Genomic DNA, 14477 nt, shown 5'->3' with positions numbered 1-14477 from the left:
AGTCTTAGATCTTGGGAAAAAAATGGGAACAGAAATAAAAGTTATGTTTTTGTTGAGTGTATTAAAGAATATATACACACAGAGACACGTACGCTGAGTAAAAACTGAAAGTTGCCTCAGGTACTTTGTGGCCTTTGTTGCTGTAAATTACCTCAGTTCTTGATTAAACAAAACGTCAAAGTGTCTAAGCTCTTAAGTTGCCTAACACTTACACACACATCCACTGAAATCAACATTAACACTTACTCACTATATGAAGTGACACACACACACAAATTCCCAATTACTCATTGGTTTTCTGGTTAATGATTTGACTTTGGAGGAGAGGGAATTAAACGGTTGACTAAGCAGACTTTTGCGAGGTGTTCAGCATACGCAACTTTATTCCTCATCTTCATCCTCCTCCTCTCTTACTATCCTGCCTTTTGCTCTCCGCTCTGCATAGCAATGCCTTTGAATTGAGCTGTTCATTCAGCCAAGTACAGATAAGTGGCGAATAGCGGGATGAACACAATAGAAAAATAGAAGAACGTAGCTGGAAAATTGGGATGGGATGGATGGAGCTTCTAGGTGGGGAAGAAAAATGGTTTTGTCCTCCATCTCCCCCTTTCTCTCGCTCACTCTCCCACTGTCATACCTTGACAAGAGGAAAGTGTCAGCTGGGCAAAAAGCAGTAAACTCTTCTGCGTGCATTCAGCCAAATCCTCAGTAGATATACAGAATTCAGAATTCTTTTATTATTATTATAACTAGAAAATGAGCTTAAGGGTGATATCAGGTTTTAACTATGCAGAAAGGTTTAGATGGCAAGCTGGTGTGTGGGCGGCTGTGGTGTGTGTGCATATTTGCCTCTATGTGTGCATGCAAAGTGATACATTTGTGCTTCGTGTGCTTCATATCCCGAGCCAGAACCACAGGCATTTTGGAAACAGAGTAGTGAAGGACATATGTGATAGAAAGCAGAGGATGTGAAAGAGAATTTGACAGGAAAAGAGAGTAAACAGAAGAGTTTTAGAGAGAGAATCTGAGGAATGCATAAACAACTCCACAGGGTGGTGCTAGCCCCAGTGATTAAAGGAATATTTCAGTTTTAAGAACATTTTTAACCAGTTTTCCTTTTTTCAGATGTTCTTTTTATGTCTTGGCATGCAGTTTGAAGGTATTTTAACTGTGAATTTGTCTTAGCTCACCCCAAAGATGCCGCAACTCATAAATCAAATAGCAGCTACTCTTAACTTTTAAGAGAGGGATATATGCTTTCTGCAGCTCTGGGGACTTTTTTAGTTCAGAAACATTTTCAAAATTACACTGTTTACCAGAAGTAAATTAAATACTGATGTAGTTTTCCATTTTTAATTGTATCTTTTATTAATGTGTAAATTGTTGTCTATGCACTTGAGATCCTGGAACTTATCCTTACCATTGGACTTGTATTCAAACTGCTTTCAGAGGCATTGTTTATATCTGTCGTACGGTGTGCAAGGAAAAGAAATAAAACTCCTACCGATATGCTCCTGAATGTGAATTTAATGATTGGAAAATAAAGACTCAGTACATGACAAATGTTTCCCTTCACCGAATATGACATTGGCAGTATTTATTATAAATGTCATTTTTATGGCTGGTGACACATACAGTAGTAGTTTTCTTCGAAAACAGTGTAGCTGCCCTTGAGCAAGTCACTTTACCCAGATCTTCCAGACGTGTGCACCTGCAGAGAGAAGAAGCTGCAGTTAAAGTATACTGAAGGGCTCCCCGATGAGACATGTGGCGCTGTGTGAATGTGAAGCAGGGTGCTAATCAAAAAGCGTGTGTGTTTGTGCGCTCAGTTAACCTTTTCTGGATAAATAAAGATTAAAAAAAGAAAGTGAGGGTAATGCACGGAGACAGAAGCACTCTTCACCTCAGGTCTTCTCCCTTGTCACAGTGGAAGTTCAGTGGCTCTGAGCTCAGTGTGAACTCTTGACCATCTCCTTCTTTGTAGATAGAATATCTTCAGGGGTACATACTTGGGTTGCTTTGGTCACTGAGGAGTCGGCTCAAAGCAGATTGTCTGAGCAGAGTTCCCCCCCACGCACATCCACAGCCCTATCCACTATGTCTTATCTAGAATAACACATGGCTGTCTGGTGTCTTGCTCTTGTCTACTTACCTGCTAGGCTATTAATGATGTTTCTCCCCAACGGTCCGTGCCAACTGTTCTGTGCATGGTGTGTATGTTTGTGCCAGAGAGAAGCACAGAAGTAAAACTAGTTCAGGGACTGTGGTGAGGTGGATTAGTGGATAGTTAAAGGTTCTCCCTATCATTTGCCAGGAGAAGTGAAGGAGGACATACTGAGAAGGAGGAGGAAAGGAGGAGAGAAGAAAGAACAAGAAGAAAGGAGTTTAAGTTTCTGCTATGCTCTGTTTTGTGTCTCTTTCCAACTGTATGAACACAAATGCATACAGTACATATTACGTTATTACATTCAGCCCTTGCTCTCTTATAGGAATGAGTCATTGCTTTAGCCAATAGTGTATCTTATCACAGCAAAACAGAAATTAAGAAAAAGTTCCAATCGAAACACAAAAATAACTAAACATTGCCTCACCTAAACCTCACCTTTCCAGAGGCCACAGTAAATGTTGTGTTCTGCCAAATATAGTATTATTTTGTTTTGCTTACTCTCTTTTGCATCATTGGTGAACTGCTGCCATGCTGTTTCTCCAAACATTGGAGGACTTGTTAGTACAACTTTTCTTTCTTTCAGAACAAACTTTGTTCTGTAAAGCTGCACATTAGGAAAGTACATAGTTTTGATATTTTACACAAAAGACACACAGCCTGTGTCTCATACACTGTTTTGTATGTGCATAGTTATGTGAATAAATCAACAGACGTTCAACAATTTTGCAGGCTTTGTACATATTTGTTTTGTTTGTAGACAACATGGCGTTTCCTGAGGCCGAGATTTCAGAGAATGCACTAATTGAATGTGTAACAGTGCCAATAAGACAAGGCACTGTAAACCTCATCAGTGAACAAGCTTTTATGAATATTTGGAGAGCCAGAAATCAGCCTAAATATGAAATGATGTGAGCACTGAGTGTCACATTTCAAGTTGAATACAATATGCAGTTTCCTCTTTATACCCCCTTCAGTTACACTTGTCTTATGGCAGGCACAATTAGATATGTAGACTCATAATTATTTTGTATGTTTTGTAAGTGTGCACCTTTAGGCCAGGATGTGGTGAGTGGAACAAATACTCTTGCTCCTAGTCCCAAAGCTACTTGTTTGACTGCAGGCCTGTGTCTTTGATGTATTTAATTTCTTTGTGTGTGTGTGTCTGTGTGTGTGTGTGTGTGTGTGTGTGTGTGTGTGTTTGTATTCACAGGCCTTCTCTGGGAACTCCAACTCAGAGAGCGCCGTTCGGCATGAACTGCAGCAGGGAATCGTTGCACGATTCCTAAGGCTTGTCCCACTGGACTGGAGCGAAGAAGGGCGGATTGGTCTGCGCATAGAAGTCTATGGATGCTCCTACTGTGAGTGGAGACAAACACACAACACACAGATATACACACATATATAGCTTTTAGCACACCTGCTGTGTTTCTGTTCTACTGTCTCTTTTATGTGCATATTTCTCTTTTACACACATACAGTCTCACACCTGTAACCAGTGGTGTAGTGGTGCCTGGGGAAGGGTCTATACTTCTAATTTGTGCCCCTATGGTTTTTTGAAGCAGGTTGTCCAGCAGAGGATAAATGCCCTGTGTTACAAACAGTGACATGTAAAACTATTCTTGCATATTTAGGTCACCCAAAAATGAACTAGTAGTATTTCCACATTGTCACTTAACTTCTGCTGCTTGACTTGAACATTAGTTACAGGAAAGGTGCAGATTTTGCAATAAATACTGGCCCACTGGCCCACTGCCACTGCAAACTATACCCTGCACTACACCACTGACTCTAACAGTTGTTATCCCATTATAAAAAAAAGGTTGATGATATTAGAACAATCACATACGACAGGGAATCAAACTATATTCTATATATATATATGTATGCACTCCAGTACCTGTATTTGTAAGTCACAATATCAGTAAAAGTATGTCCAACAATATCCAACAAGTATTATGACATATATAATTATGGATCCATGTTGGGAGCCTAATGATGGTTTGTCAGCTCCAATCAAGTCACAGAAGGTTTTTTTTTCATCGTGAGCTAATTCTGAATAAGTATCAAACACAAAGCTTGCCCAGACGCACACCCACAAAACAACCTGCAAAGTGCAACCTGCAAAATGCAGAGCACAGTTACTTTCTGACTGACACATAAAGATGCACACACCCTTACACTCTGTCTTTCGCTTTCTAGCAAATGTATCATCCAGGGAACTGACTCCTGCGGCCTCTTTGCTCTCATCCTATTAGAGGCTGCCAAATTGATTTTGATAACAATTTTCAATTAAGGTTCTGCATAAATTGCTGTTCGAAGTCACACACGTACATCTTTCTTTCCGGAGATGCGATTATAGTGTGTGTGGGTGTCTTGAGTTTGAGTGAGTCTCTGTGTGTGGATACAAGGTCGTGTACTGCATTCCAGTCAGTTCTCACCCCTTTGATTGATTATTTCCCTTGTTTCATTTCCTTTCCGCGTTGAAAGAAAAGCAAGTCAGAAATGATAAGGATGACAAGATGTGGTACAAACGCAGAGAGATGTACACGTGTATGCACGGAACAATAAAACACAGAAATCAGAGTTTATATCCCACCAGCAAAAACACAACTGCACTCACAAGAAACTGTCACTGAGCTTAAATAGTCAACTTGCTACTGTTGCTATTTTTGACCAGAATGACTTCTGACCCTTTATTCTCTAATGGTGTCAAATTAATGTGACATTTTCTTAAAGGCACATTTTATTTTAAGCCACTTGAACTTTAAATAGTGTCTTGCAGGTTTAACATACTGATACAGTGGCACTTCGCTTTTCCATAAAACAATAAAGAAGATATTTGTTTTAAAAAAAACAGCAACAATAAAACAAGATAACCATGGATCCCCTCAGTCTGCTGCATTAAGATATATTTAACAAACAAAAAAGATATTTCAATGTTATGGAACGAAATGTGGGATGAAGAATAGCTTACACAACAGTGAAGCTGGTTGTCAAGCACCAGCAGTTATGTGAGGAGTAAACAGAATTTTGGCAGAACTATGTAACATAGCTGCAACACAGTCTATACCTGCATTTTCAGAAATGATTACCTGCTGACTTCAGCAACAGAAATTGGTCATTTGTTTTTAGCCATGTTTCTTAACACTGACATTAGTCTGTCAATGACTAGCTTGCTAAATATCCATATACTTAATTTACTAGACAAGTCTGACTAAAGACTAGATTTGGGAGATGTAGATTTCATCGGGTATATTTATTCAGCAGTTTCTCCACTGTCTTGTCAGTAGTCTTTAAACAATGTGGCAGGTATTATGAATGCTTCTGCAACGGGCCTGTTGAAATTCAATATATGCTAGCTGTCATCTGAATGCACAGGATGTCTGTGCATGAAAAATGTCATCTCTTTAGGTTACAATTTTCTTTGCTGGCCAAGCATCTTTCACATGATGCACAAAGGTTTTATTTCTTAAAATGATGTTGTATCCAGTTACAGCTGTCAAGGAACAAAACAAAGTAAAAGTTTGATTTTTTTAAAGGTGTCCGCCCATTGTGAGCACATAAATCTGAATTTTCTCTCCATCAAAAATCCCCCTTCAGTCAGTCCAATACCTCATAATAAGAGGAGCAGTGTAACAGAGACTATGCACTCAACAGTAGAATTCAAAAGAACATATCTATTTCTAGGCCAAATAAGCACAGAGGGTTTCTGTGTGGATATGAATGTGATCCACCATGCCTTAACATCTGGCATATAAGATACATAATAAAAAAACAAGGCTTACAACTCTGATATCAGAGATACCACAGAGACACTTTACACACACACACACACTGATCAGGTGTGTCATCTTTCAGAGTTTGTCTGTCAGCTGTGTTTTGAAGTCCACAGTGCTCTCTCATGATTACGCTGTCACTGGTCCTTCCTCCAGTCAGAACACATTTGTTTGTTCATCTACCCATCCTTCACTCCCAAACTAGAATCCACTTATTCCAAATATTTTCCTCCTTCCCATTCTAAAGATAAAAGTTGGGCAGCAACAAACAAAACAGGATGAAAGAAGCACAAAAACGAAGAAGTAGGAGGAGAAGGAGGCAGCTAAATAATGACCAAATATGTTGGTTGTAAATGATAATTCTGGGATTTGAAAATATATGATAATTAAATGCAATGCCATATTATGAGACATCTAGTGCTGTGCAATGAAAGGGGGTGTGTGTGTAAGTGTGTGTGTGTGTGTGTGTGTGTGTGTATGTGTCTGTGTCTGTGCCAGAGCTAGAGGCTATAAAGGAGTCGTGATCCACCATGCTGTGGAATTTACATGCTCATTTCCATTTTGATTAACATAGAATCAACAGAAAATCAATTATTTCATAGATGAATCAGGAAATAGTGAGAGGAAGGGGAGTCGGACAGAAACAGAGAGTGCAAATTACATTTTCTATACAAATCCCTCTCATGCAAGTAGAATTTCAAAAGATTGCAAACGTATCATATCTGATTTCAGCCTGTGACCTATATATGCCAACAATCCTCTAAACTCGTTGTCAGGAAGATGTGTTACCATCATCAGCTGTCAATGTGCTCGTGTAGATTTGTTTATGGATATAGCATCAATTTCTCTGGAGCAAGACTGAATTCAAACAAACAGCTAAAGGTGCATCATTCTAGCCCTCAGGCTCAAGGCTCGCAGTAAATATGGGGAGAAAGGGGGAGCACGTACAGTTTTACAGTACAGGACTGAGACTGAGAACAGTGCTTTTCATTCTGATTCTTGCTAAGCACTTTGTCTATGAAAAATAGAAGGAAAATTAACCTACAAAACAATATATAAGATAACATTAATACCAGAGCACAAAGTCAACACCTTACATGTTATGTCTTGCCAGCAGTCAAAAATGCACAACTTCCAATTACATGAAAAGCATGCAAATCCTATTGTATAGGTAGGTCATACTGTGAGTGACCTGTTTTTGTGCTCACAGCCCCTAATTTGCTGGTTGCCCACACATGTTGCCATGGAAACAGTTTTAACATTATAACTTGTTATTTGTGCACCTTTTGATATGCCATGACGTGATGCAGGTGGCATCTCTGTAGCATTGCTTTGCAAGGGCTGATTAGCAAAAATAATGAGCAGCATAATACAGTGATATGCATGTCAAGCCAAGCCACTGTTAGCCAGTTCAGAGCATGGCACTTGGCATGACAGGGGGTACAGGGACCTGTTAAGTTCCATAATTAACGGTATGGTAGTGTTGTATTTGTGGAATATATATTTTTCTGTGGTCTGTCACCTCCTTGGGCTTTGACAACTCCTCAATTCTCATTATAATTTCAAGTGTTATATACAGCCAGAAATAGTTTCACCATTGTTCAGATAATATGACGCAAATAACTTCCAGTATATATTTATATATAGATTATATTCTCTGTCACATACAGCTGTATATATTGAACCTACGCATTGAACCCCCTCTACATCGCCACCGCCCATATCTCTGGTGGAAAACCACCATCTGGGTCAGGGTCCAAAATGGTGAGGTCTCCTGGGTCTGGGTCTGATAACCTCTGGTATCTTGAGTGTGTGCCATCACAGCTGCCCTGGCTAGAGACCAAGTAGCTGTCTCCTGTTACACTGCATCACAGTGGGTCAGTCTCTCTCCCTCTTTCTCTCATTCTCTGCATCTCACTGTGGTCTGCAGGTGGTGCCCCCCCATCCCCCATAAAGTATCCCTCCTGACATCAAACGCTCAGCTGAGCTGGCAACCTTTTTCTGAACAGCACACCTAGATCTGCAATATCTCATGAAACAATTGGAAAACTGTCAACTACCACCACTGTTTCCTCTATAAACGTGACAGAAGAAGATGATGAGAGGGGCCAGGGGGAGAAAGCCAGAGAGAAAGAATGAGGGGTTAAAGCAAATGAAGTGATGTGGGGGGGGACTAAAGAGGAGAACAAGAAGATAATGGGGAAAGATGAAAGAGAAAAGAGAGAACAAGACTGAAGCATTGAGCAACAAGAGAGATGGAAAGATGTATTTCTACCCATTGAGAGGCAGCATGGGATTGTTTGGGAAGCATTGAAGTTAGAAGAAAGGAAACAGATGTAATTTTATCCAACACCCCTCTGCAGGTGTTTATCATGAAAGAACAGGCTTTGCATAGTTGTTGTATGTGTGTGTTGTTGTTGTTTTTTAAGTAAGAAAGCGAGGGAGTGTGTCTGCTTTTAACGTGGCCTGATTTTTCCTAATTTCTGTTATCAGATCAAACCTGTACACTCTTCTTTAACCAGTCACACCCCATACATACACTTTAACTCTCTCTCTCTCTCTCTCTCTCACCACTCGAACAGCTGGGGTGATGATAGTAAGATTGAGTGTCTCAAGCACTGCGCTTTAATTCTCTTCTCAAGATCCGAAAATCTGATGGCTGTCTCCTTTATGTACTCTTACTTAAGATATTGTTTATCTGTACGATAGACAGAGTTGCATTGTAAGTCCAGAATCTGTATGTAGCATTTTATACCTATAGATAACTTTGTTTTACAGGCCTACACACAATTCTTTTTAGGTTGAAGGATGGTTAGAGTTTTGAACCACATTCTTGCTATTTGTCAAACATCTGTCCATTTACCCTATTCAGTTTTCAAAAGTTTCCATATGTGGAAGAAAAACCTATTATTAATTGCCCGCAAAGTTCTATAGTACCCTTTGATATGTGATGTGATTTATTTTTAGTGTCACTGCTCACTAACATTTTTCCATCTGTTTTTCATGTTTATGGCCAATATTAAACAAATTGAACACTTCTTTGCCAGTTTTTCACAGCAGATTTTTTGACTTGTCAAATTAGGAAAAAAAATCACAAGTGTTGCTACATTAACAGGGGCTTCATTGCATTCAGTTATCCCAGTAAGTCACAACAGCTTGTGACAGTGAGCCAGCATGGACAATATTAGGACCCTAAAACTAAAGCAACTGAATGGAATTCAGCCATTATTAATTATATTTTTTTACTGTGACACCTTAAAATGTCCCCATAAAAAAGGCCTATTGGGTACAATACAGTTTAAAACAACAGCCTTTCTATCGCAGCAATATTAACCTATAAAGAGACCCTGTTCATCTCTTACCGTATGAGCATAGTAGGACACCTGTCCAAGCCTTCTAGCATTACTGCTGCTATTTAAGTGTATTGTAACTCAGTAGCTGGATAAACATAATTGACATGATGCTGCTTTCTTGACCCTGTCATAGAAGAGTGTAGGCTTCAGCATGCTTTTTGTCTTTGGCTTCTAATCACTAATCCCTTTTTATCTTGCCTTTTCTCTCTGTCTTTTACTGTTACTGTCTTCCTGTCTTTCTCTTGTGCTTCCTTGTTTGTTCTTTCTCTCTCTGTATCTCTATTGTTTCTATCTGTCTATGTGTTTTTTAGGGGCCGGCGTGATCAACTTCGATGGACAGGGTGTAATCTCATATCGTTTTAAGGTACTGGATTTGCTGTCTCGACAGTTATTTTGACTAAACCTCTCTCATAGAAAATCATTCTAGTACTTAAAGGTTTGATCCTAGAAATCAATACATTTTTAATTGAAAGTGAGGCACATGGTATTAAACATTGATGTGGGTTTCATGGTGTTTTTGTGACATTTGTGCAGATGAAGAAGATGAAGATAATTAAGGATGTGATTGCACTGAGGTTCAAGACATCAGAGAGCGAGGGTGTGATTCTTCATGGGGAGGGCCAACAGGGAGACTACATCACCCTGGAGCTTCGCAAGGCCAGGCTGCTGCTGCAGATAAACCTGGGTGGGCAACACGCACATGTCATTAGATAAAGTAATACAAAGCAATGATTCTCTTTATGCTGTCCCTCCTGCCACAATGGTTTTCATGTAGCTGTATTGGCACTGTATTAATTATGTGAAGACATGTCCTATCTTTTAATACTGACATTTTTAAAGAGAGATATATCTGAAAAAGACAGGTGACAAATTGAAGGCAAACTGAAGGAAAGTGTCTGAGGTGTTAGCACTAATGCGATCATCAAATGTGTGCTGTCCACCACCCACAGGTCTAAACACAGATGTCCCCTTAGTCAGTGCTCCTGTCTTAACACTAGTCAGTTAAGTAGTCTTTGTGACTGAAGCTCCTGCCGTCTCTGCGCGAAGCATGATTGGATGTTAATTGCCTAATTGTTCCATGCAGTGCACCTTTGTGGAAGCCTCTGCATTTTGCCCACTTGTTTATTCAGGTTTTCTGGTTGTGTTTGCAGCACCATGACAGGTTGAGAGAAAAAGGCCATCATTATAGGCTTGACAATAATCGATAATTAACTTTTGTAATCAAAATTTATGCCATGTCTGTCAAGATAACATTATCTTGGAGCAAAGATAAAGTGTCCAGGTGCAGATTGTTACCCTTTACACTGTAAATAACAGCCACAACAATCTATATGCATGTGGCGCATCACTCACTGTCAACCAGCTGTGTTGCTGAGAGAACTGGTGTAACCTTTAAAGATTACAGCAACACATAAGCAGCAACTGTAATGATGCATTCAAGTACCCAGTATTACAGCAAAATGAAGTCTATGGCTGCACAACAACACTTTGGGCTGTTGTCAGGTCTGTTATCTGGGAAAATAGTTATAATTACTTCTAATTGTATTCAAATGTATATGAGGACGTTTCTAAACGTGAAACTAATTAACAAAGAGCAGGATCAGTTTTTGCTATGTGCTTTAAATCAATCTGTAAACACACATGACATATATATATATATATATATATATATATATATATATATATAAAATATTTAAAAAAATATTTAGGTAACAAATGGAGAAGGTAGTCGATTTCCTTTTTGTGCAGTAGTGAAGTGATATTTATCTATTTTGGCAAATCGCTGCCACAGAGAATAGATTAATACATTTATAAATAATAAATGTTGTGCTCTTTGGTCTGTTAAAAACACTTCAGTATTTCAAGTGTTGCTCTTTAGCTTTCAGAGTAAAAGCATATTCAACTAGTGTTCACACATTCACCAAACATATTTTAATTCAATTTTGGCTTGTCACAACATACTACTTTATCTACGGTGTCCAATGTCTGTGTTTTGTGACTTGTATTTTTATTGCATGTAAATTACAGGCAGCAATCAGTATGGCTCTATTCTGGGTCATACCTCTGTGACCACTGGCAGCCTCTTGGATGACAATCACTGGCACTCAGTGGTGATTGAGCGCTACCGTCGTAATGTTAACTTCACCTTGGACAGACATACCCAGCACTTCAGGACCAATGGAGAGTTTGACCACCTTGATTTGGACTACGAGGTAAGAATTTAAAGTACAGTATACTAAACAGATAAGAATGTGAAGTCTTGCCCTTGAAATATATGAAGGAATGAATCCAACCCAGAAACATGACATACATACATGTCCAAACGATCCAAATCAGATAGTATCAAGAACAAATCTATCTCATTTTAGTTTTTAACTTGCTTTTCCACTATAGTTAATTGTAAGATGGTTAAGAGGTTTGCTAGTTTAGCAAGCAGTCACAATGTACCCTCTCATTTAACTTTTGAGAAGCAAATGTTTAAGTTGAGTTATTTTGTTTTTTGTTTGGCCCAGTATCACATTAAGGTTTCCAAACAAACCAGCTTGTTCCAAGTTGGATGTGTGGTGCATTTGAATCTGTGTTTACGTTGACTGGGATTGGCAGTGCAATTTTGGGGCTAATTTTGACCTAAAACATTTTGCATTTACACCTGTTCCACCATTTTTACATCTACTACTGGATCATACATGTGAAAGATACAACTTTTAATACAATTAAGGAACAATTTGTAACAGGCCCCCCTACAAATTGTACATTTTATTTGCACACTATTAATTATGTAGCCTGTTAAAACAAGTATGCTACAAATACCAGTTACTTCAGGTAACTCAGGAGTCCTCAGGTGACTATTCATGTTTTATTTATCTTAACACTTACATGTTTTATTATTGCTGTAAAAATAGTTATCATGGTACAGTATCATACGCACCGACATAGGAAGCAGCATAACGCTAGGTGAGAGTGAGTTCTTCTTAGCAAGGTGGAATAACTTATATGGATAAATGAATAAATAAAATTTTTAAAAACCATCTTGGATCAGTCAAGAACAGGGCTGTTTTTCTGAGCTCATGAAAAATTGATTTTTTTAGAGATAAAACAAAACAAAACGTCAAACAAACTGATCTTATGGATGTGATGCATTGCTGTAGTGGTATAAATGCAACTGCAACAGTAAAACGCAACATGCACATTACAGCAGAAATCTTAATAGTAGTAATATTAAGTATTTTCACAGTGTGGTATTTGGATTGAAATGTTTTTTCACCATTGATAGTATGCGCTGCAACTATAACCGGCAGCATGTGCCACCAGCTGCCCCACTAGCATCTAATAGCTGGCTGGTCATTCTATCATTGGCAGAATATTTAGGTTGATGAATATTTCAGTCACTGCCTCACGTGGAATGGAAGATATGTACCTCATCACTCTGCACAAGAAAAACTCGAAGTTACTAACTTCCCCTCTAAGTTAACTTATACTCAGAGTCTGCAGGTGAATGCTCAGTTAGGAGTTGACCTTTTGAACAGCAGCAGCAAAAGTATACTGCAGAAAAAAAGGGTGTTTTATATGTGTTGCTAAAAGAGTAGCATACCATGTTCAGTGTACTTGAGTTGTCTACCTGAACTGACTTCCAGGCTTCATTTCATCAATGTTGGAGGTGTTGTGTATTTGTATTTTGGAGCGTAATGATTGGAGGTGAATGTCAATCCTCTAGAAAACAGTGAGAATTCTGGTGTAGGGCCCTTGGGCAGTACTGATGTTCAGCACAGAATATTGTGTCTGGTAATGTGAACATTTCTCAGATAAAATCTCAACCCTCCCAAACAGCTGGGAGTCTCAAACAGGGCAGTCTGATCATTTCAGGCCTGCAAGACTTACTGTCTCGCCTTTACTTATTACTATTCTTTCTTTATGCTGATGTTTGTTTTCTTTAGCTTCTGGTTAACTTAGTTTTTTCTACCTGCCCTTATGCACTTTACAGGGATGCAACTGCATTTAAAACAACCACTCGTCACCCGTGGCCTCCTCTGTCTGTACAGTGCATTGTTAACACACAGGAAATTAGATATTGGTTTTACTCTGTGCTATAATGGTTATCCATGAAACTCACGTAATTAATGTCAGTCAGTAATGTAATGCAAAGAGTTCAGCTAATAATACTTAAAACAGAAAATTGATTTTAGAGTGCGTAATGGGCATAAGATGCACTTACGTGTAATGCGAGTGTGTGCATACAGCAGTGCATGGTCAATACATGTATGTGTGCATGTGTTTGTGTGAATATGTGTTGATATATTTGTGTCTGAGTGTGTGACCTTTAGCCAGCTGTGCAGATATGGCTGATCTGTTCCAGTGTTAAGTACGATACTGAGAAGGCAGGACAAACCACAGTCCAATTAAATTGAAGCTGTTGAATTACATTTTCATTTACAAAAGTGTGTGTGTGTGTGCGTGTGCGTGTGCGTGTGCGTGTGCGTGTGTGGGTGTGGGTGTGTGTGTGTGGAACCCTGAATGGATCCCAGCAGTGTTTACTCCCTGACTGAGCCTCTCTACAGATAGCAAAATTGTGACCAGCTTTTACTCAAACTCTATCTCGTCCACACACTCCATCTTGTTTTTGTGCATATGCGCGTACGTCTGTACATTTTCTGCTCCCATTTAAGCCTGTAGACTAAATATCGGGTGCATTTGTGTCTATCCTTGGCAGTAATTACTAAGACTACTGGAGCGTCACCACAGACACACACACACACACACACACACACAAATACAGATAGACAGACACATATCGACTGGTAATTGCACAACACCCTCCATCATCTTGGCTTTCCTCAGAGCTCAGAGCTATGTCTGAAAGAGGAAAAAACCCCACATGTACAACTGTAGAAAAATCTGAAATGGAGTTTTCATCAGTTCTGTGTCCTTCGGTGCTTCCCACCAGATGCCTGTTTATTAGCCTCCATCTCATCGCCTCAGTTCTCTGCTCAGCGCATCTGTTCCCCACAAACAACTGCCTGTGTTCTTTTTTGAATGTCATCTCCCACTGCTCCTACAGACACAGTTTATAAATATATACCCTGTTTATGTCAACAGTATACTGATGTGAGGATTGTCAGTTTTACCCCTGTATTGCAGAATACCTTGAGATTTAGTTTGGGGTTGACACCACTTGTCCACTAC

At 39.2% G+C, this 14477-nt stretch overlaps 1 protein-coding gene across 1 annotated transcript in view; it reads left to right on the top strand.

Annotated features, from left to right (window-relative positions):
- Positions 1-14477, top strand: part of cntnap2a (contactin associated protein 2a) — a 280488-nt gene that overhangs the window by 143121 nt on the left and 122890 nt on the right. The window contains exons 4-7 of the mRNA XM_027274194.1: positions 3378-3525; positions 9608-9660; positions 9831-9981; positions 11325-11509. Of these exons, the coding sequence (XP_027129995.1) occupies positions 3378-3525; positions 9608-9660; positions 9831-9981; positions 11325-11509 (537 nt within the window). The remainder of the gene's footprint in view (positions 1-3377; positions 3526-9607; positions 9661-9830; positions 9982-11324; positions 11510-14477) is intronic.

This window comes from Larimichthys crocea, chromosome XXIII (genome assembly GCF_000972845.2).
Source record: "Larimichthys crocea isolate SSNF chromosome XXIII, L_crocea_2.0, whole genome shotgun sequence".
NCBI lineage: Eukaryota > Metazoa > Chordata > Actinopteri > Sciaenidae > Larimichthys > Larimichthys crocea.
The sequence above is the reverse complement of the archived record's forward strand: the minus strand, read 5'-3'. Positions and strand labels throughout refer to the sequence as shown.